General features: G+C 47.7%; 1 protein-coding gene across 2 annotated transcripts in view; it reads right to left on the reverse strand.

Annotated features, from left to right (window-relative positions):
* Positions 1-951: 951 nt before the first annotated feature.
* The window catches only part of Cog7 (component of oligomeric golgi complex 7), a 59,659-nt gene continuing 33,265 nt past the window's right edge, over positions 952-27,345 (reverse strand). The window contains exons 10-17 of one of the 2 annotated variants that reach the window (XM_039107165.2): positions 23,366-23,482; positions 20,978-21,043; positions 17,132-17,318; positions 15,842-15,982; positions 9,570-9,653; positions 8,326-8,440; positions 3,619-3,762; positions 952-1,489 (exon numbers count right to left, since the gene is read on the reverse strand). In XM_039107165.2, coding sequence (XP_038963093.1) covers positions 1,323-1,489; positions 3,619-3,762; positions 8,326-8,440; positions 9,570-9,653; positions 15,842-15,982; positions 17,132-17,318; positions 20,978-21,043; positions 23,366-23,482 — 1,021 coding nt within the window. In that variant the 3' untranslated portion in view covers positions 952-1,322. The remainder of the gene's footprint in view (positions 1,490-3,618; positions 3,763-8,325; positions 8,441-9,569; positions 9,654-15,841; positions 15,983-17,131; positions 17,319-20,977; positions 21,044-23,365; positions 23,483-27,345) is intronic. The other variant, NM_001033889.2, reaches the window with a different exon arrangement.

Below are 27,345 nucleotides of genomic sequence, written 5' to 3' on the forward strand. Positions count from 1 at the left end.
CTACAGTGTATTCCTATAAATAAATAAATCTTTTTTAAAAAATCCAGTAAAATAGTGCGAAAAAAAAAAATTAGTACCAACATCCCCTAGAGCTGTGCTCTTGGCAGCTAGTGAACAGAAGCTAGGCTCATGGAAAGAACAGTTTCCCAACAAAGTTATTTGACTCGAAATGTGGAAAGGACTAAGCTGAGAAATACCGAAGCAGGTCCCGCCCAGCCCCAACACTTTCCCAGCATCCCCTGCAGCTGGGGACATACCTTGTGGCCAAGAAGTGGCCAATATGGCTTACAAGTCAGCAGGGGGCTGGTGGAGCACTGCTGATTGCCTGGTAGAACAGAGTCATATCTCTCCAACCCGTCCCATGGTTTCCTCCTGAGCACAGGTATGGCAGTCACACTGCCAGGTTCACCTGTCCTGAGCACTGGCAAAGGCTCCTCCTCTGTCCAGGCCCTAAGTCACCTCAGTGTTATTTTCTGTTACACATAAGGCGAACACAGCCTTGTCAGGTACAGAGGCCTAGACCGAATGGATAAAAAAGGAGGAGATGAGATTTGCAGGATCCTGTACACTAAGATAAAACAAAACGGCAAAGTGAAACCGAAGTTCTCACCACAGCTGTAAGATCCTGCATGATTTGGCTCCATTCCTCTCTAACCCAAATGTCTGCTGCCTTCTTCTCCAGCCACTCTAGTTGAACTTGACCTCTGCACTTGTTCTGTGCTTCTTCCTGGTGGGACTCCCCTCTTGCTCCTTGCTGTAGACCGTCACCCCAGCCTCTGGTGCTCACCTCGTCCCACTTGACAGCCTCTGCCTGGGCCTTGGCCTTCTGGTCTACCTGCTCACTGTTCCTCCCTCTGCTCCCTCCGAACTGGTGAAGCCCTGGCCATCTCAGTGTTCTCAGACCCTGCTCAGTGTGTGAGCACTTAGACATCACCAGAGAAGGACACACCCTTTGCCCCATTTCATGGTGTTTATTAAGCCTACTTAAGGTTATTTTTAAAAATCATCTGAAAAATTTTTTCTGATAAATAATACATTATTTCTCATTTACATTTACTTCTTTTTCTTGTAGAGATTGGGTATCACTCTAGTCCAGGATGATGTCAAACTCACAGTAATCTTCCTGCCCCTGTCTCCCAAGGGATTATAGACATGTACCACCATGCCTGGAGTATAGCCTTTCTTTCAGTTAACACACACACACACACACACACACACACACACACACACACACACAGCCCCAACACTGGCAGATACTGAGAATGAATCCATTCTGAGAGACACCAGTCCTGACCCTGCCTGGGTGCTCCTCTCAGGATTGGTCAATAATTCACACCACGCATGGTGGCCACTGTGGCTGCGAGGCGGCGTGGAAGGCCTTTGCTGACTTGTCTATACTCCTCGGGCTTGGCCTTCAAGAGTGTCGCAATGTTCTGGAGGGTGCGTGATGGCTGCAGGCCCAGTGCGTCCATCACGTTGATCAGATAGTCTGTGGGTGAGGAGGAGACAGGCTCAGCAGTGTAGTGCATGGGGATCCCAAGGCCCCTAATATTGGGTGCTCCCTTGCTCCCCCTGCAAGTCCCCTTCACTGGGGACTGTGGGGCCATTTTCCAACAGGTTTAAACTGGACTGTCCATATGACCCAAGCCCTGGAACTGTAATTTAATGAAGAACCATTCAGCATTGCCCCCTTCCACTTCCCTATTCTTTGAACACCAGTGTAAAAGGTAGCTGCTGCCCTCCCCTACATCCCATCCCCCAGTACGTTCACCAGCATGTGGAGAAGCAAAGGGCCTGGGAAACATGGGCTTCTTGAACAACCAAGATTTCCCCTGGGAACCTCACCCTAAACAGAAGGCTGGTGTCACAGGTGGTGACCTGGTATCATGTAGGCTCCATTCCCCAGCTCACCCCTGACAACTAGTTCATGCAGGCTTATTAGCCCAAGCCCAAATCAAGTTGAACACGACAGTGAAGAGAGACCTAGCTGAGCATGGTTGTATACACCTTTACCATTCAAAAGGCAGAGGTAGGTGGAGCTCTGTGGGTTCAAGGACAGCCAGCCTACATAGTGAGTTTTAGGTCAGTCAGGACTACCCAGTGGGACCCTGTCTCAAGAGAAGGAGAGACAGACAGGCCGACAGACAGACCTACAGACAGACGTCTAGGGGTCAATAATTCTAAAATGCAGCATTGGGTTCTAATCACCGGACAGTTCTGTCAGAACAGAACACCCAGCTGCAGCCAGGGGTGCCACCTTTACCAACCCTGCGCATGCAGACAGGACCCACCAGGCAGCAGGGATGAGGTGAGAAGGCAAAGAGGCCTCAGAAGTGTCTGTTGTGTTGGAGGGGTCACTGCATGGGCAAGTCACATCTCCTTCCTCCTCTCTCCACACAGAAGGCCTGGAAGGGGCAGCACCAGTCAGGCCCCCGGTCCTCCTGACCTTCTGACTGCTACCTGGGTTCACCTCTTCTTTGTCTAGTTCTGTGCTCCAGGTCAGGACAGGTTTTCCTTGGGTCCAGCTCAGTGCTAAAACCAGGAGGCCCTAGTCTGCCATGACACTGTGTTTGGCCAGCAATATGTTCTTATGTGAATGTCTCCCATTCCTTGCTACAGGTCTCACTGTTCAACATCCTTCCCAGTCCAAACCTCACTTCTTTATGCTTTGTAGGTAAAGAAACACTCTAAGCCCTACTGTGTGCCATTCCCTAGCACTGCAGATGGCACACAGTAGGTGCTCAAATAATGTAGAGTAAGCAGGGAGGGAAGAAGAGGAATGGCATGGACTGCTGAACTATAGGGGCAATCCCAGCATCTCATGCACCCCCCCATCACCACCCTGCTCCCAGTGCCTCCTCCATGTTCTTGCCTGTACCAGCCAGGCATACCAAAGAGTATCTGAATTTCCTTACCCACCTCTGAATGCCTGTGCCTAGAAAAATCATTGAAAGGTGGTGGTGCCTCTGGCAAGAGCCAAAGCCAGGCTGATAAAAGAAGAGTGAGGGATTCAGGGCAGGTGGATTGTAGGCTGGCCCCATCACTAACCACTCTGGAACTCCAAGGGCTAAACCTTGCTTCTAATTCTTCATCAGTAAAACAAACAGAAGTAGACCTGGCTCAGCCCTACAGTCACCCAGGTCACAGCTGGGATGAGTCTCTGGGGAGCTGATTGTTAAGGTTCCTCCACCCTCTCTCCAGACCACTTAAAACCCTAGGAGGAGGGAGTGGGGAAGCCATGCCCTCTGACCTGGGGCAGGATGGGGACTATAGATGAGCCTAGCATGTGGCCTTGTCACACAACTTTACCTACCTACAGCGTTGTGTAACACAATGGGTACATGCTTGCTTCAGTGTCTGACATGCTTGGTATGCAGTTAGCACGCCATAAACGTTAGTTAGGTTGGTAATTACTATGTCAGTGAGCAGAAGACCAGGCAGGGCCAGGCTGCCTGCTCATTCCAATGCATCTCCACAGCCTTCCAGAATCCCTCTACACAGCTTCACCCCACAAACTCCAGAATTACAGTTAGGAGGAGCTTTGGGGGTAACATTCCTGGAGACCAACAGGGAAGTCAAACTTGCTTCTCTCCTCCTGCCTGGCCCCTGGGCACTTACCGATGTCTGTAGCCAGCTGCTTGGTGGAATGCGGGGTCACCGCTGGGATCTGGAGGATCCCATCACAATAGGTCTGCATGGTGGCTCTAGCTATAGAGCCCAGCCAGTTGTCAGCCATGTTGTCCAACTCAGGAAGTTCTTCCCCTGAAGGAGGAGATATATATATATATATATTATCTGCCCAGGAAATGTCACCTCTAAGGGAGTCCTGACTCCCAGGAAATGCTACATACCCTCATGTACCAGAGAACTAACGGGCTCAGTGGGAAGTAGGCATGGGAAACTGATGACACAGAGACGAGGAGAGATGAGGAGAGATGAGAAAAGGAGTCATTCCGGTGCAGCTTCCCAAACCCCATACGTCTGGGAACCAAATCAAGCCATAGAGGCCAGGGCTTCTGCAGGCAGAGGGGGACCCTAGAAAGATGAGAGACTCAAAGTGAAGATAGAAGGGCACACTAAGGGAGCCAAGAGGTGACACATAAGACAGGTGCCATGCTGGAACCAAGACTAGGCTCAAAAGACCACCTCTATGGAGCCAAGGGCCCAGCCTCCCTGAGACCATCTGTACAGAAGGTAACAGGAGCCCTGCCTCCACAGAGCTGCCGTGGGAGCCACAGTTATACATAGGGGCTCCTAAAAAATGTATGCAAACAGGACAGAGGACACCATGGCTGGTGCCTCAGGAGAGAGCTGTGCGAGCAAGAAGACGAGGCCAAAGTGCAGCACCGCCTGAGGATGAGGGGCAGTTTCTTGCAGTTTCTTGGGGATCGGACAAGTCTGGATCGACCAGGTCCCTGCTGGTCTAGACAGCTCAGGCTGTCCTGGGTACACTTCAGCCAGGAAGGAAGAGGCTCCAAGCACAGCAGAGCCAGCTTTCCAGAAAAGGATGTTCAGAGACTGATGTCACAACAGAATCTAGGCAGTCAGCTCAGGCTTCCCAGAGACAAATGGGCCACTCGCCAAATGCACGGGAGGGGAGAGTGTTCTGAACAGAAAGCACAAAACCGTTTTTAAAGTTAGTGTTCAGGAGAGGGCTGGAAAGATGGCTCAGCAGATAAGGGCACTTGCTGCTCTCACTGAGAACTAGACACATGTGGTGTACACAAAATAAAAATTAATACATTAAAAAAAAAGTGTTCAGGAGGACTGGGAACTTAGCTCAGTCAGTAGAGGGCCTCCCATATACCAGGCCTGGGTTTGAACTCCACTATCACTGAAACCACACATGGGCCACATGCCTGTAATCTCAGCACTTGGGAGGGGAAGGCAGGAGGACCAAGAACTCAAGGTCATCAGTGGCTATGTAGTGTGAGGCCTGCCTGTGCTATACAATACCCAGCCTCAAAGAAACAAGCAAGGGAAATATCCAGGAATGAGACTCATCATTTTCAAAAGGAACAAAATAATGATGATGACTTTAATAGCAGCAACCTTAACAAAAACTTTCAAGCAAAACATGGTATCACATTTGGAATGCTTTAAGAATACCAGGCCAGCCAAGACGCTACAGCAAGTCCTTGTCTCAAAAAACTAAACAATGGACTGGAGAGATGGCTTAGTGGTTGAGAGCATTGACTGTTCTTCCAGAGGTCCTAAGTTCAATTCCCAGCAACCACATGGTGGCTCACAACCATCTGTAATGGGATCTGATGCCCTCTTCTGGTGTTTCTAAAGAGAGCAACAGTGTACTCACACATATAAAATAAATCTTTTTAAAAAAACAACTAGGGGTTGGGGATTTAGCTCAGTGGTAGAGAGCCTGCCTAGCAAGCGCAAGGCCCTAGGTTCTGTTCTCAGCTCTGGAAAAAAAAAGAAAAAAGAAAAAAGAAAGAAAAAAAAACCAACTAAATGAGTAAAAGTGGTAAAGCACATTCGAGACTGTACTTGGAAAAAGGCTGTGTGTGGCTGCAGGGGAGACAGAGTAGTCCCTAGCAGGCTGAGGGCATTATCTATGGGTAGGAAATTGCTCTCACTTCTTGCTGGTTGATATTTTGAGAAAGGGTTAACTATGTAGTCCACACTGGCCTCCATGTGTGTGATGGAGACAGAGAGATCCCGAAGATACTTAAAGTTCCATTTTCTTATGTGCAAAGCACTTATAAAAGTGTTCTTATACATGTTTAGCCTTATTGTTTATTATGTATGTGCAGATGCATGCATGCCATGACGTCTATGCAATGGACAGAAAATACTCTTGGGAGTCAGTTCTTTCTTGTGGGATTTGAGCACTGAATGAGCCCGAGAGCAAGCACTGCTGTCTGCTGTGTCATATTGGTAACCCTTGCAAAGGTTTTTAAGCCTCCGATGTATTTATTATTTAGGAAAAGCCCTTTTATTGAGGAGTGTGGTCCTACACCTACAATCCCAGCACTTAGTAGATGTAGGCACAAGGTTCTAAGACAGCCTGGGCTACACAGCAAAAGTACTTCTCAAAACCCTAACAAAAATAAAAAGAACATAGTTAATTACCCAAGGGGAAAGTTCCTAATGGCTGTTCACTGTGGGGATTTTGGTCTGTTTGGAAGCTGGTCCACTGTTACTGATTTGGTTTTTGAGACAGGGTCTGTGTCTTGGAACTTGATATACAACCCAGATAATCTTGACCTTGTGACCCTCCTGCTTCTTAGATCCTGAGACAATGGGCATCCAATATCAGGTCGGTACCATCCTGTTCCTTAAACTGGCAATGTTAAATTCTAGAAATGAAAGTCAGGCACAGTAGCACATGACTTTAATGCCAGCACTCAGGAGGCAGAGGCAGGCAGATGAGTTCGTGTCTAGACTGATCTACAAAATGAGTTCCAGGACAGCCAGGGCTAAAGAGAGAGACCTTGTCTCAAAAAACAAATGAACAAACAAACAAACAAACAAACAAACAAGCCAATTTAGAACTGACCAGACTCCATATGAACATTCACTGTGCAATTCTTTCCTGTTTTCTGGATGTTTAATTTTTCAGGGGGCTGGCAAGGTGAAGCAGTGCTTGACAAGCCTAAGACCTAAGTTCAACACATGGATCCCATAGTAGAAAGAGAGAACTGACAAACTGTCCTCTGAACTCCACATGAGCATGCACACACACACCCACGTATACTACTTACTCCCCTCAATATGAATAATATTTTGGCTGGGAATGCAGTTTGGTAGTAAAAAGCTTGCTAGCATTCTCAAGTCTCTAGATTCAATCCCAGCACCACACACACACACACACACACACACACACACACACACCGGCTCCACCACCATCACCCACCACCCACCACTACCATCACTAGAGAAGAAAATAGGAAAAAAGAAAAAGGAAGGAAGGAAGGAAGAGAGAGGGAAAATGACAAAACATTGCTGGCACGGTGGTCCACGTCTTTAATCCTATCACTGGGGAGCTGGAGGTAGGAGGATCAAGAGCTTAAGCCATCCTTGATTACACAGCAAGTGTAAGGCCAGCCTGGGCTACATGAACCCTGTCTCAAAACAAGAAACAAACAAAACCAAAATATCTGGATTAATGCTGTTGACACTGTCATATTTGTAAGTACTGTTGACACGTACTTTGGTGAAGTCATCCTAGCTGCCCACAGTTAGCAAATGATTAGCAAACATCTGTTAAGTGAGCAGCTGATATGTGGCCATCCCTCCGTGTCCTGGGGACAAACACCATGCTCGCCCTGATGCAGTGCAGCAGGTAGAACACAGAACAGCACGATGTTCCTTCCAAGGGACCCAGAGCAGCCTTCAGTCCTTATCAGCCACACACACGACACAGCACCCATGAGATGAGACACCTGAAGTTCGACTTAACCTTCCAACGTTGACTCTATCTTCACTGTGCTACTCCGAAGAAGCAGCTCAATCTTTTACATTCCATACTCAAAAAAACAAACTCAATATGAGAAGTTCAGATCATTTTTGATCAGCAAGTAGGCATCCCCTGCTCAACATTGTCAGGCCTCAACGTTGTAGCAAGTAGAAGGAAGCACCTACCCTATAGCATGTTTGCCTTATCAGTTTGGAGATGGAGGGACATGTGGAAGCAGCTGCAGGCAAAGGGATAGCACAGGACACGGGGAGAGGCTGCTTATGAGGACCAGCACACCCTGCTATTGGGTGGCAGCTTATCTGCTAGCTCCCAGAGAGCAGGAGAGGTGCACATCCCGGTGAACACATTGTAACCAGTAGTTGCCAAGACTCCAGGATGTTCTTGCCTCTGCCTCCCCAGCTGTGGGTACTGTGGACTCCCTGCAGGACCCTCTGCTGGTTCCCAGTGCACTCTGTGCAGAGCAAAGTAAGACAGCTCTTTCTCTAATCCTGGCCGGACTTCATCCCTGCCACAGTTCTCTAGAGAGGGCACTCAGTCTTTCTTTGTTCCCATTACATGGTACATAAAGATGTGGTTTTTGTTTGACTTTGTTTTCTTTTGACTATTTTTTGGGAAGAAGATCTTATTTTTCAGTCCAGGTTGATCTGGGACTTACTATGTATCCTAGGCTGGCCTCATGCTTACAGTGGTCTTCCTGCCTCAGTCTCCCACTCACTGGGATTATAGATGTGAGTCACCTTTTCTGTTCTACATTTGACAACAACAGCGAGAGGAGTTTATAGAGATTTACGGCTGAAGTGCTAATGGTGGATCTTTTAAACCCTAGATGGCAGGCACACACTGCTCCCTCTCTGGACAGCAGTGCTATGGCTTCCTGGTCCTCTTACCTTGCTCAGGAGGGAATGGCAGCTTCCCAGCATGTAAGGCCAACTCTAATGCAGAGTCCTCTTGAGTCACAAATGGCTCAAGATTCAGGGGCAGGGACATGATGTACTGCCCAATCTGAAATAAAAGACAGCACTTTCAGCCCGACACTGACAAACCAAGGTAATTGCTCAAAGAGTTCGTTCATGAGAAACAAAACTGCTAAACCTGGGTTTGCACCAGCGTGAGGTGATACTCCTTATGGGACACTTCAGAAGCAAGCACTAAAAGGCAGGGGAGGGCTCACCCAGGAAGCACTGCTGCAAAGTCCAAGGGAACCCAAGTGCTCCCCTCAGCACCCATGTGAAAAGTCAGGTATAGTGGTGCATGCCTATAATCCCAGGGCCGAGGAAACAGATAGACAGATCTGGAGCCTGTTAACCAGTTAGACTAGCTCAGTCAGGGAGCACCTGGTCTCAGTAGAGATGGTCTCTAAAACCAAGGGGGCTAGCTGGCCTCCACATGTACACACACACACACACACACACGCACACGCACACGCACACGCACACGCACACGCACACGCACACGCACACGTACACACACAGACTATGGAGGCCTGTTCCACCCTGCTGATTCATCCTTCTCTTCATTGGCTGCAATGTCCTAAAATGAGACAGTGCGTACTAAAGACTGAAAATACTGTGTAATTCGGTTCTCACTGCTGCTCGTAATAGGAAAGTGCTAATGTTGGAAGGACACTCAAGTCTTATCTCTTGGGCTTGCACCTGGTTCTGTTTCTCTCCCTCCAAGATGGCTTATCCTGGAGAAAGAAGGAACTATATTTGGAAGTTGGCATTCATAACTATAGTCTAGGGAGAAAATTACATTGTAATTTTCACACACTAGAAAACAAAGGCGGCAGAACCTTCTTGGCTGGTGCAGAATCACAAAAGGGAAAGTTGTAAGACAGTCAGGGCAAACCCAAAGCTAATCCAGCATTTGTTGCAAGTGGACGAGACAGGCACGATGCCACCTGCGCCCATTTCTGGCACTTCCTTCTATTACAGTTCACAGTGGAAGAGTAGGGCGGGTGTGGCAGTGTCCTAGCATCTGTGGCAGGCAGTGGCTCTGCTTTATTTGCCAGGATCTGAATAAAGACTTTCCCAAACCAGGGCCATGCAGCACAGACCAGTTGATGGCTTCCAGAAGGGAATCAGAGGGCAAGGTGAGCTATGACATGCAGAGACCACCTTGGAGCTCTTACGTTGCTGATGTACTCAAGAGGTGTGAGGCTGAAGGCAGGCAGATCGTCTGTCAGGGTTTCGCCAATGCCAGCTGTGTTCCAGCTCTGGAAGGAGACAAGAAGCAATCAGCAACTTGCTACCAGGAAGCAAGGTGCCCAGAAGGTACACTGTGAGAGCACACAGAGAGCCGGGTAGCCCTTCCTGGCAGAGTCATCATGGGCAGAGCTGATCTGGAGGCCTAATACCACTCAGCAGGCCAGGGACATCTCTTTGAATGTCCTGGAAGTCCACCATAAAGTACAAACCTCTCTCTCAGCCTATAGAGGAGCATTCACTTTCTTAGCACCACTATCAGATAGACACTGCTCCCTTCTGCTTATCCCTCTAGGAACACACACTGAGTTAGACAGCCTTCTGTCTGTGCTTAAATGATGGGGTCCCCATGCAAAACTCCACTGTGACTTCAATAACCTTAGCCTTTGGAACTCTAAAGTGGCTGGGAACCTCTGTGCTCTTTCTCAGAGAAAGCATGAAGACTGGTCCTCTTGGGAGGGAGGCCCCGTAAGCCCCATGCTGCACAGAACAGCCCAGCCTCACTCAACACAGCCATCCTGTCTCGAGTGAGGACGTGCAGCCTTCTCCGGGTACTTCTGGACTAACCCACGACTTGGAGGAAACCTGAACAACTGTCCTGTCTGTCAGGTGACCCTCTGTAAGGGGATGACCTCGGCACCCATGCAGCTCTTCCTATTTGAAGTGGGAACATCTCTGACACTGCTGCAGGCACTTCCTGGCAAGCTGAAAGCAGGCACCCCATCAGCACACATGTGCCCACAGCCTCATCTTGGCGCGCCTTTCAGAGAAACCCAGGTTCTTGATGCCTCCCTGGAGAACAAGCCCTTTCTGGCTGGCATCCAGGAGTAACCTTCGAGGTCACAGTGTGACGGCTCTTAGAAGCCACCTGGTGCCCGACGATCCGGTTGCTTGATCCTTTAAGTAGCATTCCCGGAATGGAATGACAAAGCTACCCCAGGGCTCTTGGCCCAGGCTAGGTTTCAGCAAGCCTCTACTCTAACTGCCAACTCTACCCACTTTCTGTTTCCTTGAAGGGTATTGCTTCTCTTCTTCCCTGCCCTAATCCTTCTCATTTTCTAGATTCCTTGTCCTTGTCCGAGAACCTTTTTATTCAAATAGCTCACTCATCCCAACTAACCCCCGTCCACTTTTGTTTGAGTGTTTGTTTGTTTGAGACGGGAGTCTCATAAATCCTAGGCTGGCCTTAAATTCACCAGGTAGCCAAAGATGACCCTGATCCTCCTGCTCTACCTCCCAAGTACTTGGTTTGTAAATACCTAATCATGTGGTGTTGGAGACTGAACACAAAGCTTCACCAATGCTAGGAAAGTGCTCCATCAACATTCCTACATCCACTGCTCCAAATCCACTTTACAGGGACACTCTACCTACCCACACTTACTGTACAAGTCCAGTGAGAATGGCCCTCAATCTCATATATTTGCATATTTAGTTCTGAGTTGGTGTACTGCTTGAGAAGAATTAGAAGGATTAGAAGGTGGGGCTTTGTTGAAGGAAGTGTGTCATTGGGGGTGGATTTTAATGTTTCAAAAGTCAAGGCTGGGCCCAGCAGCTCTGCCTGTTGCCTGTGGATCAGGATGTAAAGCTCTCAGCTACTGCTCCTGAGCCATGCTTGCCTGCCTGCCTCCATACTCCCTACCATGACGACATTGAACCAAACCTCTGAGACCAGACGCAAGCCCCAGTCAAATACTTTCCTTTAGAAGAGTTGCCTTGGTCTTCGCAGCAGTAGAATACTGACTATGACACTTACCTTGTACCCATGATGCTCAGTGTCTCATGCTAGCCTTTGCCCTTGTCTCAGAAGCTACTGAGGAAGTAAGATGGCTGGATGCCCTGCTCCTCCCTACCCCATCCTCTCAGCCTGTTCTCTACTCTCTCTTGTGTGTGCCCAGAGACAGGCTGGCACAGAGGGGGCTGTGTGAGGTGCAAGAGTTGAGAGGTACACGAGCTTAAGGGAAGGATGTGCCTCAGGGTGTAGGCAAGTGTGAAGGTGCAGAAGTAAGAATGGAAAGAGAATGAACATCTTCGGACGCCAGCCTTGGAACAGGAACCTTAGTCAACAAATAACTTTCTAGGGGAAGATGGGGTGGCCAGGAAGAGGACCACAGGGAAGGGAAAGGGTGAAGGAGAAATGAGGGAGGAGGAGAAATGGAAGATAGTCTCACTGTGCAGAGTACTGACTCCTGATCCAAACAGTGTCATCTACAAGAACACAGATGAGTGATATTGAGAAAGTGTTTTGGGAGACCAGAGAGATGGCAACAAGTAAGGTGCTTTCCACCCAAACCAAACCTGAGTTTGAGTCCTGGAACTCACATAAAGGTGGAAGGAAAAAACTGACTCCACAAAGCTATTCTCTGGCCTCAACATAAAGACTGTAGCACACATGTACCCGCACTTGCACATGCATCACACACACACACACACACACACACACACACACACACACACACACACTAATAATTATAATAACAATATTAATATTTTATTATTAATAAAATCATTTAAATAATAATAGTAATAATACTATCCTTCCTATAGCCCTTATTTTAGATAAAACAGGGTGCTCCAGAGCTGGTCATCATGGAGATGGAATGAGCTTCCCATCCTCCTCTCTCTACTTTGCATATATAAGAATTTTTGTAATAAAAATCAGACTCTCAAAGTCAGACATGGTGGCACACACCTTGAATACCAGCAGGAATCTATGGGTCTGAGGCTAGCCTGGCCTACATAATAAGTTCCAGGCCAGTCAGGGCTACATAATGAGATCTTGTCTCAAAAAGTAAATAGTCACACACCACACACAAAGAGAGAGAGAGGTGGGTGGGGTGATGCCCTGGGGAGCATAGGAAGGCTGAGAGAGGATATCAGAGCAATACTCTGTGAAACTGCACGCAGCCACCTCTCTGAGGGATAGTGGGAGTGAGCAAAGTGTTAAAAACACTCCAGAGATGGTGGAAACCTGAAGCAGGAGGCTGTGGTCATGAAGGAGGTCCAGAAGTGGCACTGTGGAGCAGGCCGGGGGTGAGAAATGAGACATAGCAAAGACCATCGTCACCACCATCCCTCAAGAGGCCAAGTTCTGTGAGTTGGAGGCCCGAGGAAGGCTTCTGAGAGGAAGCAGAAGGAGCCTAAAGAGAACAGTCAGGCATGGAGGGAGGGGAGTGAGCTGAAAGGTTCGGGAGGGGTCAGTGGGTGACCTGAGCTGGAAAGGCTCACTGAGGAAGGCGCTGCGGAAATGGTGTGGATGGTTTCTTAATTGTTGGAGATTTATTTATACTGCACTTCAAAAGGGCTTTTCTACTCATCTGTCAGCAGGCAACACAGGGAAACGTCAATAATCTATTCTGAATTGAATATGGTGTTGGTTAATAGTCTTAAAATACAAAGGGGCAATACAATTTACCAGCAAACGTTCAACACAAACACCAGTGACCCAGGTTTTACTTTCAAATCCTCCAGTCTGAGTGTTTACCTTTGTAGTGTGTGCTGGACACTGGCTCCCACACAATCCTTCTAACCTCCAGGCTACTCTGGTCTATCCCAGTGTCCCAGCATGAACAAAAGGCAGGGATCCCAGCACCTGGGCTACGAACCACAACAAGGAACTCTGGGATGCAGGAATGGAGGCAAAAGGAAGGGAGGGAGACTGTTTCAGAGTGACAGTAAGACAACAGCTGGTGACGTGTGGCCAACATCACAAATGGTGACAAGATAAAGCTGCAAGAGCACAAGCCAGCAGGACGGCTCAGTGGGCCATGTGCCTGCCGTGAGCGTGGAGCCCAGCCCCACCTTCTCATTTGGGTCCCCTTCACCTTTACTTAGTTAAAGTCAGACAGACTTGGTCTGCATGCTCACCTCATGCTGCTTTTTTTTTGTTTTTGGGGTTTTTTTTTTTTTTTTTTTGATTTAGCTTTTGAGACAAAGTCTCACTATATAGCCATGGCTGACATGGCATTCACTCTGTAGACCAGGCTGGCCTTGAACTCAGAGCTCTGCTGGCCACTGCCTTCTGAGTGGGATCAAAGGTGTGCAACACTCTTGTAAAGACAACACATATAACACATACAAGTGTCGTTGGAGCCACTGCTTTAGACACTTACCTAGGCTGAGACACACTTGAGTGAGCAGGGTACTGATTGGGCTTGTTGGACATCAGATGTTTACACTCACATTTTTAAGGGATTTCCTCTAGCTTTAACTCTGCATTTTCTAGTGTTGAGTGTGCTTCTGAAGATGAATATATACATACTGTTTACTTTAAAGACTCCATTAAGCCCTTTCTCTTAGAAAATGAGAACACAGCTAAGGTGCGTGCCCGCAACTCCACATTTAGGAGCTGAGACAAACTGAGATTAACCTGCAGAGATGGAGATGGCTCAGTGGTCAGAGCATTGGCTGCTCTTCCCAGGACCAGGTGCAGTTCCCAGTACCCACAGAGTGGTTCATAACCATCTATAATTCCAGTTCCAGGGGATCCAATGCCCTCTTCTGGCCTCTATGGGCACTTTACACACATAGTACATGCTCACACGTGCACACATATACACATAAAATAAAAATAAATTTCAAATAGTTGTGTAAATATAAATATTTATATATTTATTTTATTATATATACATATATGTGTATATACCTGCCCCATCTGATATATATCAGATGTATATCTTATACATATATATTTATAATGTACATATCAGAATGCAGATTCACAGAAGGGAAGAAAAGTATAATTTATTAAACTCTGTGGGCAGTAGTAGTGCATGCCTTTAATCTTAGCACTCGGCGACAGAGGCAAGGCAGATCTTTGTGTGTTTGAGGCCAGTCTGGTCTACAGAGCAAGTTTCAGAACAGCCAGGGCTATACTGAGAAACTCTGTCTCAAGAAACCAAAACCAAGCTTAAACCAAACAAACAAAACCACCCCATCCACTGTGGCCATGCTGTGCTAAAATCTGCTACAACTATCCACAGGATGGAAGCTACTGTCTCCACACCGCTCAGGGGAGGCAGAGGAAGCAGGCACTGAAGATGTGCCCACATCCCCTCCAACGCAGCTCTCAGTGCTGGAAGTCCAAATGCCAGCTACAGTAGACCTCACAGAGAGAAACTGGAGTCCCAGGGTGGAATCAAATCCAAAGTGATGCGGTTTGTAAAAGTCATTTTATGGACAGAGATTTTTAGAACCAGACAGGGTCTGAGACTTGACCAAGGTTATACAGGGACTCTTGACATACTTTGTAGAGGGCAGCAGAAAACCAAGGCCTTGTAATTATAACACGAGAGTTCTTGCCCTTAAAGGATCTGTGCCCTATAAGAAGCATGTAGCTGGGTCTTTCCCAAACAATTTTCTTCTACAAAAGCAGAACCTAAACAGACTTGGGGAGCTGGGGAGACATCTGACCAGGCTGGCAACCCAAAGCGGGAACAAAGGGATCTGAACCAAGGACACAGGGAAGTGCAGCAGATGTGACCGCTCTCCGCAAGTCCTCCAAAAGCAACTGGGACAAGCAGAGAAGAGAGAGAAAAGGAGGCAAGGGCAGTGAGATAATTCTGAGACGGGCAGGCGGGAAGGTATCAGGAAGCAGAGTGGAGCACCGAGCTTGGTGTGTGGCCTACAGTTGCAGCACACCAGCACAACAGAGCCCATGTGTGAGTGAGAGGCAGAGCTCCCTCCAAATCGCATACAGGATCAGGGCACATGCATGAGACATGTTCCTGCTCAAGGGCCACAACTGTCAGGGCATCAGAGCAGCACCCAACCTCCCTAGCTCCTTGAAATGGCGGGAAAGGGCCCGCCGATGGGAAAGGTAACATGGAATACTGAGTCTTCGGAAAGCGGATGCGACAGTATAAACCTGACCTGCGATCACAGCACTTGGACACTGAGGTAGGGGATGGTGAGATTCGGGCCAGCCTGGGCTACCTAGTAAGATGCTGTCTCAAGTAACAGGACCCACCAATTGCTATCAGCATCATCTAATGAAATGGTGTTCCACATAGTGCTGAGTAACTACAAGTCAGCCCAGAAACTCACGTCCCGCCAGAGACTGAAAAGTCAAGTGACTCTGCTGCCCTCAACGGCAGGGTTGTTTGCTCCTGCGTCTCATGGCAGGCAGGGACAAGTCCTGGCATAGGCTGAGAACATGAGGGCCCTAGGAGAACAGACACTGCAGTTGGTGGGAACTCACATCCATCCTGGAGACGAGCAGCAGCTGCTGTTTGATGCGCAGGAAGACTGAGTCGAAAGCCAGCTGGTGGGCCTGCTGGTTCAGCCGGGTCAGGGCTGTGCGAGACACAGACAGCAGGTTATGGTTACTGGACCCCTTCTCCTGAGACAGAGGAAGACAAAGGCAGGTAAGCCCCCAATAAGGTCATCATCTAGTTAAAAGTGTTGACAGACCCCTAAGTGGAGCGCACTTCTACAAGAGTGGTCCCCAAACCTGAGCCTGGGAAAAGGCGAGCAGACAGATTCATAAGCTCCAAAATACTGCACCCGTGAGGGCTGACGTCACTTTCCAGGTGACTCTGTTCCAATATGAGTTTATGGATTTGCAATTTGGGAAAACCTAACTTGTGACCATCCCTTGGGGACTGAGGAGGAGGGGAAAGAACCATGGCCTCACATATAAACAGGAGTGATGGACAGAGCTCTGATTCCCAAAGGGGTTGCGTCAGTTGCCCTTGGCTGAAAGCCAGAGTATGTATGACCTGTGTGAGTCCCGGGAATCCACACAGCCTGAGAAAATACAGGATGGAAAATGTAACCTTAGTTCTTGTGATTATAAATGGACCGATTACAACAGACATAAATCAGATTAGCAATAAAGATAAACAGAGTTGGTTTAACTTAACCTCAGAAGCATGGATGAATGAGTTTATAGAATTGCTTTAAGAAGCATGTTTGTCAAGCGCAAATGCAGCTAGTGGTGGGCCAAGGTGCAAAGATGGGGAGAATTTGGGGAAACATCATGATGGCCTCACTGTACCCATCAGGAGATCTGTCGATCATATCTATGACAGGAATATATCTCCAATGGGAAGGCATTCTGAACCTGATGCCCCGGTCCTCTTACAACCTGTGGGCCATGCCTAGGAGCTAGGTGACTCACTCCAATTGCTGGGAAGTCCTCTTGGCCCTGGACCCAGGGAGCCTAAAGCTCAAAGGCAAGGTCAGCTTCAAAGACTAGCCAGGAAGGGACCCCCCCCCCCCACTGCCATTGTATCATAGACAAGTTGAGATACAGGAAACTTGCCCGACAGTTCTCAAGTCTGGTTTTCATCCATTAAAAAGACCCATCCACCCAAGTCCTACAGCCTTATCTCATCGAGTTCCAACCCAGCTCCTTAAAACCTCACATACAGGAGACAGAGGGATGGCGGCAGGGCTGCAAACGGAGCCAGAAAACCTGGCACCAGGGGAGAGTGAGTGACAAGGAAAAGCTTTCATTTGTAAGAATGCCGCTGGTCTGGTCTCATACCTTGAGGGTATAAAGTATTTCCATTAAATTGGCATATTCAGCAGGGTTATCTTTCTGGAGGTAATTATATTCCTGCCATGGGTTCTTGGCAGGGCTCTTCTTGTCTGTCAAGATGCTGTCCTGAAAACCTGCCAGGCTCCGAGGGCTGTAGGAGTCAGACAAATACTTCCCTGCTGTGGACAGGATCCTGAAAGGAAAGTGGCGAGCATCATGCCCTGAGCCAGCTGTCCTGAGCTCTTCCTGAATGTAGGACACCCTCACGAGGTAAACACAATGCAGGTCTGCTTTGGAAGGAAATGAAGACAACCTTTCTCATTTAGGAACAATCTGGGCCACACAAAAGAAACCAGGGTTGGCACTGTAACTCATCTGTGCCACCAAAAGACACTGTTGCTATGACAGATAGACTGCCCAAGGGCAGCACTCCACAGGGATGAGCCCCTGGCTAACTGCAGGTCTATTTATCTTCAGCACAAACCTTCCCCACACACTGTGCTACAATGTTGCTATTCACTGTCACACCACAAAGTCTACTTTTGTGGCTTTGATGCTACAGGGAGATCTATTGAGAGAAGTTGGCACTTTTCAGAGTCTTCAAGAAAGGAAAATGCCTCTGGGAGCTTCTCTTCCATAATCCACCTGTTACACTACTTCAGAGTTGAATCTCTACCGACAAGGACTGATGCTACAAACATTCTTCTCCCTCCGCCTCTCTTGTCCTTCAGACATACTTTAATGTGTACAGGATTGTAGGAAAAGAGAAGGCCCCTGACAACCCCAATGCAGCTATCTCCCCCACCTTCCTTTTTGAATGTTTCTTATGAAAGCAATTGCTTTGGACAAACCAAGTTTTAGATCACACCCATTTATTTAAAAATAAAAAACAAAAACAAACAAACAAAAAACAAAAAACAGGCCCCTGAGCTAAGCAGGGTGGCATACCCCTGAAATCCCAGCAGTCAGAAGGTTAAGGCAGGAGGATTACAAGTTTAAAGCAAGCCTGGACCCTATGTCAAGAAAATGAAACTAAGCCAGGCGTGGTGATGCACCTTTAATCCCAGCACCTGGAGACAGACCTTGGTGAATCCCTTTGAGTTACAGGCCAGCCAAGGAGATGCAGTGAGACCCTGTCTCGAAAATGGGAAGGGAAAGGAAGGGAAGGGAAGGGGAGGGGAGGGGAGGGGAGGGGAGGGGAGGGGATGGAAGGGAAGGGAAGGGAAGGAAAGGAAAGGGAAGGGAAGGGAGCAAGCAGTCCCCACAGCTTGCTGAACCACACTGTAGATGGGAGCTTCCTCAGAAACCCCAGCATACTCAGGCTGCTCCCACTCCACCAGAGGCTCGAGACAGTGTTCCTGCTACTTAACCCTATCAGCAATATGGTTGGCTCTCCTGTCTGTCTGGGAGACTGTGGTCCATCTTTGACCACCTCCCTTAGACTTCACTGTGGGGTCTGGATTGAAGACTCACTGTCTCCCTTCCCTCCCCTCCCCTCCCCTCCCCTCCCCTCCCCTCCCCTCCCCTTCCCTTCCCTTCCTCACTCCACCTCACCCACCTAGCTAACAGCAGTTTTTCCAAAAGGCAAGTCTGACTTTTCTTTTCTAGTAGCAACCTCAACTCTCCAGGATAAAACTAAAACACATAGAAGCCGGTAATCAGGGCCAATCCCTTACAACTTCACATACACACACACACCTGCCTCACAGGCTCACTCTCACTCTGTCCTGAGTGCCCCCCCTCCCCAGGGCACTTGGCTCTTCGATGCTAGCAGCTTCTTGACCTACCGTGCACCTACCACTTGTCTCCTGCAGATGTGATGAGGACAGAATGGAGTGGCTTCATCGCCCAGCCCCAGCACAGTGCCAGGCACATGATAGGGTTTAACAGCTGTTTGTGAAGGATCAGTGGCTGTACATGGGGAACCCAGCCTCCCTGTGTCAGCTTGCCATCCACGCTAAAACAAACAAGGCATGCTAGACACACTTTCTGCAGCAAAGACTGTAAAGTGTCCAGGTAAACACAATTCCAATGCCAGAGAACTAATGGCACCTAGTCTTAGCCTCATCTCCATGCAGACATCACTAGGTAAAGGCCATCTCATCCCACTGGTGTCCTGAGCCTGGGTGAGATAAACACTTGATTTCCCAGCACTGTAGCGGGCTCTGTAGTTCAGCAGGGATACCGAAGAGCTCTAAACAGCCCTGACTCTCAAGCTCCTCAGCCATGAAGGCCTGTACATTTACAGTGAATTCCTGGAACCCAACTATCCATTGGAACTATTCCACAAGGACCTTAAAAATGGTAGCCAAAGCATCACAAACAGAACATCAGGGACTTTTGTGCCAGTGTTTTAAAGGACCGTATAGAACACCAGGAAGTTAAGGAGAAGCCATAGCACCTCACACAAGTCACTGAGGACAAGAGGTGACACCCAGCTCTGATTTACACAGCCCATAACTCTTTTGCAAAAAGATCTTAAGAGTGACAGCTGATGTCAGTCTTACCCAGTGTGGCTGCTTTGCCTTGCCCCTTGTCTGCCCCTGGGGAGTGGCTCTGCTAGAGTCTGGGTTCTAAGGTAAGACAGATGGGGAGATAAGATAAGCTTTACAGGGTGGTTGCCACACACCAAGCTGTGGCCCAGATGGGAACATAGATGGTGACGATGTTTCCAGAATGACAACACCTCTTTCTTTCAGAAGTTGCATGGTCTCCCAATGAAAGAGAGCCAGCCTTTTAGCTTCTCTCTAGGATGCAAACTGCAGCTCCTAGCTCATCCACAGCCATGCACTCCCCATTCACCTTCCTGACCAGAGCCTTTCTGACCCTTTGGAAGGCAAAGGACTAAGGAAAATTACTATGCCCAGAAGAGGAGCGATGTCTGACACATAAACCTAGAACAATGCCAGGGTGGAAGGACGCTGTGACAGAGGGAAGCATGAGAACAACACTCACAGTCTAATGACAGATGAAAACAAAGCTAAAATCAATACCCCTCTCAGCTGGGGATGGCCGTGTATCACTTTAATCCCAACCCCAGCACTTGGGAGGTAAAGGCAAGTGGATCTCTGTGAGTTCAAGGCTAGCTTGGTCTACACAGTGAGTTCTAGGCCAGCCTAGGCCTATAACATAGTATGGACCTGTCTAAAATACACACACACACACACACACACACACACACACACACAGAGAGAGAGAGAGAGAGAGAGAGAGAGAGAGAGAGAGAGAGAGAGAGAGTTAACCTCTTCCCCACACACCAGGCTTCTTAATTCCTACAGGACAGATGAACAAGGAAACCAGGAAGTATGGTAGGGAAATGTCTGAATGGTGCAACCCTGGATCACATAAAAAAGCACTGGCAGTGTTAGAAGAGAGGCAGGAAGGAAGAATGGGTTTTTCTTAGAGCAGACCCCCAAATTCTCCTTTGATTCACACTCCTTGGCAGCTCAGAATTTTACCCCAGGACCTGGACTGCAAGGCTGCCTGGGTTAATTTCTATCCTCTGGGCTTGTCTAGGGTCTTAGTCACCACTTGTAACATGCTTTCTGTGGGGAAATTTATTCTGAGCCCAATAACTGACCATAAGTAGAAGCCTAACCCACATATAATAGGGAAACAATGTGTACTATTTCCTCATCTAGACCGACGCCTCCATATCTAACCAGATTTATGTGACTACTGCCAAGTAGGATAAGCCTTGCCCTTTTAGGTGTTCAATAAATGTTTAATGATGACAGTAATGACACCTTGTGTCTAGGTACAGACAGTCCTCAAGCCCTGTGGCTTTCAAATACCTCCCAGCCAAGAGCCCCGGGGAATGATAGGCAAGGAGAATAAGCCATCCCCTCCTACCTGTTTGCCAGCTGCTGCTCAAAGTCCCCACACTGGCGCAAGAGCTCTCCACAGGTGGCTATGATCCTAAACAGAACACAGAGCACTTCAAGCTCAAGCACTACCTGGCATGCCAGCGTTTACAGGACAAACACAGTCTCATTCATAAAAATTCTAACTATGTGCTCCTTTGGTGGCACTGGGCTCCAACACCGCCTCTCCAAAATGTTTCACGAAATGTAATGAACGTTAGAGGCGAGCGCAGGTTCCTCCTGCTGATGCCCCCTACCCCCACCATGTTACTAACACTTCTGCCATGAACCACAATCCTACCCAGTGCTCTCTCAAGCAGTTTTACAGCTCCAAAATACCGGGTTTTAACTTTAAAAAATGGCTAGAAGCACCCAGTGTTTAAAATCTGAAATAGAAGAAAGGTGTCACTCAATGGCTACTAGACAGCTACTATTTGCATAGAAAACTGTCTTCCTGTCACACATGAAAGGCAGATGAGAACCAACCCATTTGTCTACAAGATAAGCCTGAGTGATTGGTACATCTGCATTTTATAACCTTTGCATTTTGAAGTAATATTTTCCCAGCTCTCAGACTTTAGTTACTGGTCCTTCAACAGCAAACCCATTATGCTGGGACAAATCCAAAGATTCAAAACATCTCAAGCCTCGTTAACTTTTAACTCTCTCTGAAAGCGCCTGTCATCACCAGGGTATCTGGGCATTCCATCATGAGAAAGGTTTATGAGAAAGTAAAACATTCCACTCGCCTCAGGTGCACCAGAGCAGCCTTGTGCAGAGGATTTCCCAGTATACCAAGGCATCATGGGAAAGGGGATACAGTTAGCATCATAGTCCATACACATAATGCCCAGAACAGAGGCCATGAGATGCCAACCCAAGATGACCCTGGGTGATCCTGGATTCACCCTGACAACCTTCGGTGGCTGGCTGAGCTCTGCCAGCATGTACCATGACGTTGCCATGTGACACACCCAGGCACTGGGGCCAGCGGTCAGGCAAGGCATGTAAGTGGATGAAGGCCAGCTTACCCCTGGAATGCAGAGGCATGAAAAGAGAGGTTTCTCTAGACGTGCCAGTCAAGGACTTCAGCTGCTAGCCCTCTAATCTCTGTGACAGTGCAGGCTGGTTTGTGCCACAGCTTTGAATTTTATAGGCAATTCAAAGATCTAAATTATGTCCGGTTTGCTTCACATGGTAGTAACTAATCCAAAATCCTTTTGAATGCTGTGATGGTAAGTAGTGTCTATGAGTCAAAGACCTTTTACCTGAACATGCCTGGGCCAAATCTTCCCAAGACCCTACTGATTACACTCCTCAGGCGGGGGGATGTCTGCCTCGTGGCCCAAAAGTCACATGAGCTCCTCAGAGTACAGTCGTTGACAACATGAGAGGGTCAGCTCAGTCCCTGCTACTTGACTCCTGCAGGATCCTTTCCAAAGACATTCTTATATGATAAGAATATGGTTCTTAGACCCAAAACGGGACAGACCAGCTCAGCTGTACTCTCCAAAATACAGCTGTATACTTTGGAAAGGAAACCACAGGTTGGGGAAAGGGGATCTTATACCAAATGTAAAAGAGTTTGTTACTGAAGAAGAAAAGAAATGTGTAAAGAATTTTTTTAAATATTTCCCAGCGGCTGGAGAGATGGTTCAGTAATTAAGAGCCCTTGCTGCTCTTGAAGAGGATAAAAGTTCGGTTCCCAACACCCATGTAAGGTCTAACAACCATCCTAACGCTGATTCCAGCGGCTCTGATGCTCTCTTCTGGCCTCTTTTGATACTACATGCATATAGTGCACAGACACATACATGCAAACATATACAAAGAAATAAAAACAAATGAATCTTTAAAAATTTAATAAAAACTAGTTTACAAGCTATAGGAAATTGTTAGTATTTTTTGTTGACAGTTGCTTAAATTTGTTTGGCTGCTTAAATTTAGGCAATAGCTTAAAAAAAAAAAGATACTGAGCCAGGATCACACCCACTTTTGAGCTAGCACTTGGGAGGCAGTGGCAAGCCAATTACTGTGATTGAGGCCAGCCTGGTCTACATAGCAAGTTCTAGAACAGGCAGGGCTACACAAAGAGACCCCACCTCAAAACAGACAAACAGGCAGGCAGGCAGGCAGACAGACAGACAGACGTAGGCACAGAAAGAAACTAAACACACATATTTGGGGTTGGAGATTTAGCTCAGTGGTAGAGCGCTTGCCTAGCAAGCACAAGGCCCTGGGTTCCGAAAAAAAAAGAAAAAGAAAACAAAACAAAACAAAACAAACAAAAAAAAAAAACCACACATATTTTGCAGACCGTTTTATGGCCAAGCTGCTTGCTGCAATGGTGCATACTGCGCTGCAAGGTCCACCTTACCTGACAGAGTTCTGAAAAGCGGTCCAATCCTCCTGGAACAGGGAGTTGGGAGGAATATCATCCAGCTTGCACTTCTTTCGGATCGACTGGAGAGCATTGGTGAAGTGAGACACATACCTAGGGAAGAAGAGGAAAATGACAGCTGGAATTCCACAGCTGTGGACAAACCATGGGCCTTGCACATGTCAGTCAAGAACTCTTAGGGGCCTCTGACTATAGAGAACTCTCCAGGCCATAAAGGACAGGGCAGCTTCAGGGGATACTCAGAATGAGGAAGGAGGGGAAGACCACCAAATGGAATCCACTGACCAACCAGGTAAGAGATGCTGCTGTGAAGTAACCCCTCATCCAAGCACATGCACGTTTTCAGAAACAGGTTCTACGAATACTGCGGAGCACACAGCCCCACCTCGATGCACTTACTGACATCAGGGAACTTTTGCAAGCAGATCTTCAGTCTAGACCAGTCAAGAAGACTAAAGCTCGGCAGGAGGAAAGGGCACCCAGGAGCACAGCGTTAGACTCAAGGTGGACGCCCTCACAGGCTGCACTGAGGAGGCTCGTACACATGCTGCTCCTCTCCCCTACTCCCACACGTCACTAAATGGCTTACTTAGTGTTTGTTTGCCCCGTGAACAGCGCTGTATTGCTGTTCTAACCATCAACTTTGTAGAACAGGGCTGCACTCTATGTCATTACTACGTCTCTAGCAACTGGCAATGGTCTGGGCAGAAGACCCTGGGAACAGTTCCCAGATGAGTGACACAGGTGCACAACTCTGGGCATTAGACCTCAGTTTTCTCATCTCTAAAATGGATATAATGATGCCATCTGTATCATTTTACAAATAAAACAGCATACAATCTCTGAAAAGCATGAAATGAAAACCCCTGGTAAGGCATGTTTTTAAGGGAGTAAATTTCCTCCTATGTCCTCAGGAGAATTAGGAAGAGGACAGATAAGGGCTGTGTCCTCTGGAAGTCAAGAATGCATATAACATCTGTGCATCAAAAGGAGTCTAACTTCCCTCCCTCCCCAAACCAACAGCTCTAAGAGAACAGAGCAGAATGTGATGTCTGTGGCCTGGAAAGGAATCTGTGCAGTGAAGAGAAAGGCCATACATTCATTCTGAAGTGGAAGAACTGACCCAGACACTCCACAGCTGCAGACACCCCACAGCTGCAGACACCCTACAGCCTGTAGACACTGCACAGCTGTAGACACCCCACAGCTGCAGATACCCCACAGCTGCAGACACCCCACAGCTGCAGACACCCTACAGCCTGTAGATATTCCATAGTTGCAGACACCCCACAGCCTGTAGACACTGCACGGCTGTAGACACCCCACAGCTGCAGACACCCACAGCTGCAGATACCCCACAGCTGCAGACACCCTAGAGCCTGTAGATATTCCATTGTTGCAGGCACTTCACAGCTTGCAGATACCCCACAGCTATAGACATTGCACAGCTGCAGGCACTCCACAGCTATAGGTACTGCACAGTTGCAGATACTGCACAGCTGCAGACACCCCACAGCTGCAGACACTGCACAGCTGTAGACATTCCACAGTTGCAGACACTGCACAGCTGCAGACACCCCACAGCCTGTAGACACTGCACAGCTGTAGACACTCCACCACCTGCAGACACCCCACAGCTGCAGACACCCCACAGCTGCAGACACCCCACAGCTGTAGATACCCCACAGCTGCAGACACCCACAACTGCAGACATCCCACAGCTGCAGACACCCCACAGCCTGTAGATACTATACAACCACTCAACCTCCTTTACAAAGACCTCCCAGGCTTTAGCTGAGAAAGCTGAAAACCACAATTCCTCAGGGAGTAGAGGCCTCAAGAGCAAACTGGCAGCAAAATTGAGGAGATATAACTGCTTCGGTTGTGAGAAATTAAACAACTGTCAGCAGCCAGATGCTATGACAAGTGTGCCAAGAACAGGCTACTGACAGGAAGCTTCCATGACAGAGCTCCTGGGATGCTGAGCAGGCAGGAAATCTCACTGTCCTTTAGTCCAGAATTCAAAACATAAGTGTAACTTGTATCACTATATACATATATAATATTATATTACACTCTTCCACTGGCTTTCACAACACACAGCTTCAGGTGTCCATCAGCAGAGAGTTACTCACTGTTGGGGATGTCGACTACAATCGCTTCCTTCACAGGCACGGCCATCAAAGCAAAGACACTGAAACTCAGAGGGGAGCAGTGACCGGTACACAGTCCTGCCTCCGGGTGCCAGGCGCAGGCTGAGTCCAAGTGAGCCCAGGTTGAGCCAACTCCAGCTCGGAGTGCTGCCACAGCTGTGAAGCCACTTTTCCACAGCCACTTATGGGCCAGTTTAGCGTGCAGGACCAGAGCTCAAGTCAGGCCATATGTGTTGCCCCATCCTCCCTGCCCTGCCCCAAGCCCTCCTCTCCCCTGACAGCAGAAGTTCACCCACTTGAACCTGACAAAATTAGCTTCGACTCCATTAAACTCAGTAATACTGATAGTACCCAAATTCTACAAACTCCATTAAACTCAGTAATACTGATAGTATCCAAATTCTACAAACTCCACTAAACTCAGTAATAATGATAGTATCCAAATTCTACAAACTCCACTAAACTCAGTAATAATGGTAGTACCCAAATTCTACAAACTCCACTAAACTCAGTAATACTGATAGTATCCAAATTCTACAAACGATGGCCTGTTGCCCCATATTCTTTCGTATACAGTAAATTTTAATACAAATATGAATTATTTTGCAATCATAAAAACAACAGAAGAAAAGTAAATCTAGTCAGTGCTCAGAGGACTAAGAGCTGAAGAGAGAGAGAGCACCCTGAAAGCTTGAGGCCACAGGCAGTGTTTTAGAAGTTGACAAGTCTTCCTTGTTTGCCAAGAGTCAGAAAACCTGAACCGAAGCGTTCCAACACACTGCTTTTGTGGAAAGGACTAAAATTGGACAGAGGAGATGCATATTTTTACCTTTTTTATTAGGGAGAATTATGTCTAAAAGCATAATAGACTTTAGATATAAAAAAAGAGGGGATGGGGGAACCCTGGAAGCCTGGCTCAATGATTAAGAGCACAAGCTGCTCTTGCAGGGGACCTGAGTTCAGTTCCCTGAACCTACATGGCAGCTCACAACCATATGTAACTCCAGGTCCCCAGAATCCAATGCTGCTTTCTGACCTCCATGGACAAGCAGACATGCAATCGAGGCCAGTCTGGTCTACATAGTGAGTTACAGGACAGTCAAAGCTACACAGAAAAACCTGTCTCAAAAAATAAAAACAAAAAATAAAAACAGATATGCAGGCAAAACATTCATACACACAAAATAAATAAGCCTAAAAAATAAAAATAAATAAGTAAACACTATACTCAGTATTAATGCTTCTCTTACTAGAAGCACATCTGGGTTCAAACCTCTAACCCTATGGCCTCAACAGGGTTGCCCAGGGCGGGGCTAATGGCCACAGTCAAGAACACTGGGCTCACAAGGTGAGTCTTGTATTTCTGGAATGATAAGAGCTCCCTAGTATCCTGAGCAAAACAGCATTCAGTTCAGTAAAGGAGTCTGGAAATGCAGGGCAACTTAATGGAGAAACAAATGACCACAGGGAAGCTTGGAGAACATCACAATTTATCTGCAGCTTGTCAAGTTCACAGGTGGATAAGACCATGATGATCTTTCTCCCTATAGCCCCAGGCAGTGTGCACAGAACCTTCCAGCACTGTGAAAGCCTCCAGTAGGGAGCTTCCCAGTTAGAACCAGCTTGGTTTCTCCATGTGCTATGATTCAAATATGTGATGTTCTCAGCAGTAGAGTCTTACTATCTATTTTAAAGGGTAACCAAGAGCAATGGTAATAATTCATATTGTTTGGAAGAGTCTGGAACTCCACTGACCAACAAATCAATAAGACGCAGCACATACCAAATACTGTTGGGTTTGCT

This window comes from Rattus norvegicus, chromosome 1, assembly GCF_036323735.1.
Source record: "Rattus norvegicus strain BN/NHsdMcwi chromosome 1, GRCr8, whole genome shotgun sequence".
In the NCBI taxonomy this organism is placed as follows: domain Eukaryota; kingdom Metazoa; phylum Chordata; class Mammalia; order Rodentia; family Muridae; genus Rattus; species Rattus norvegicus.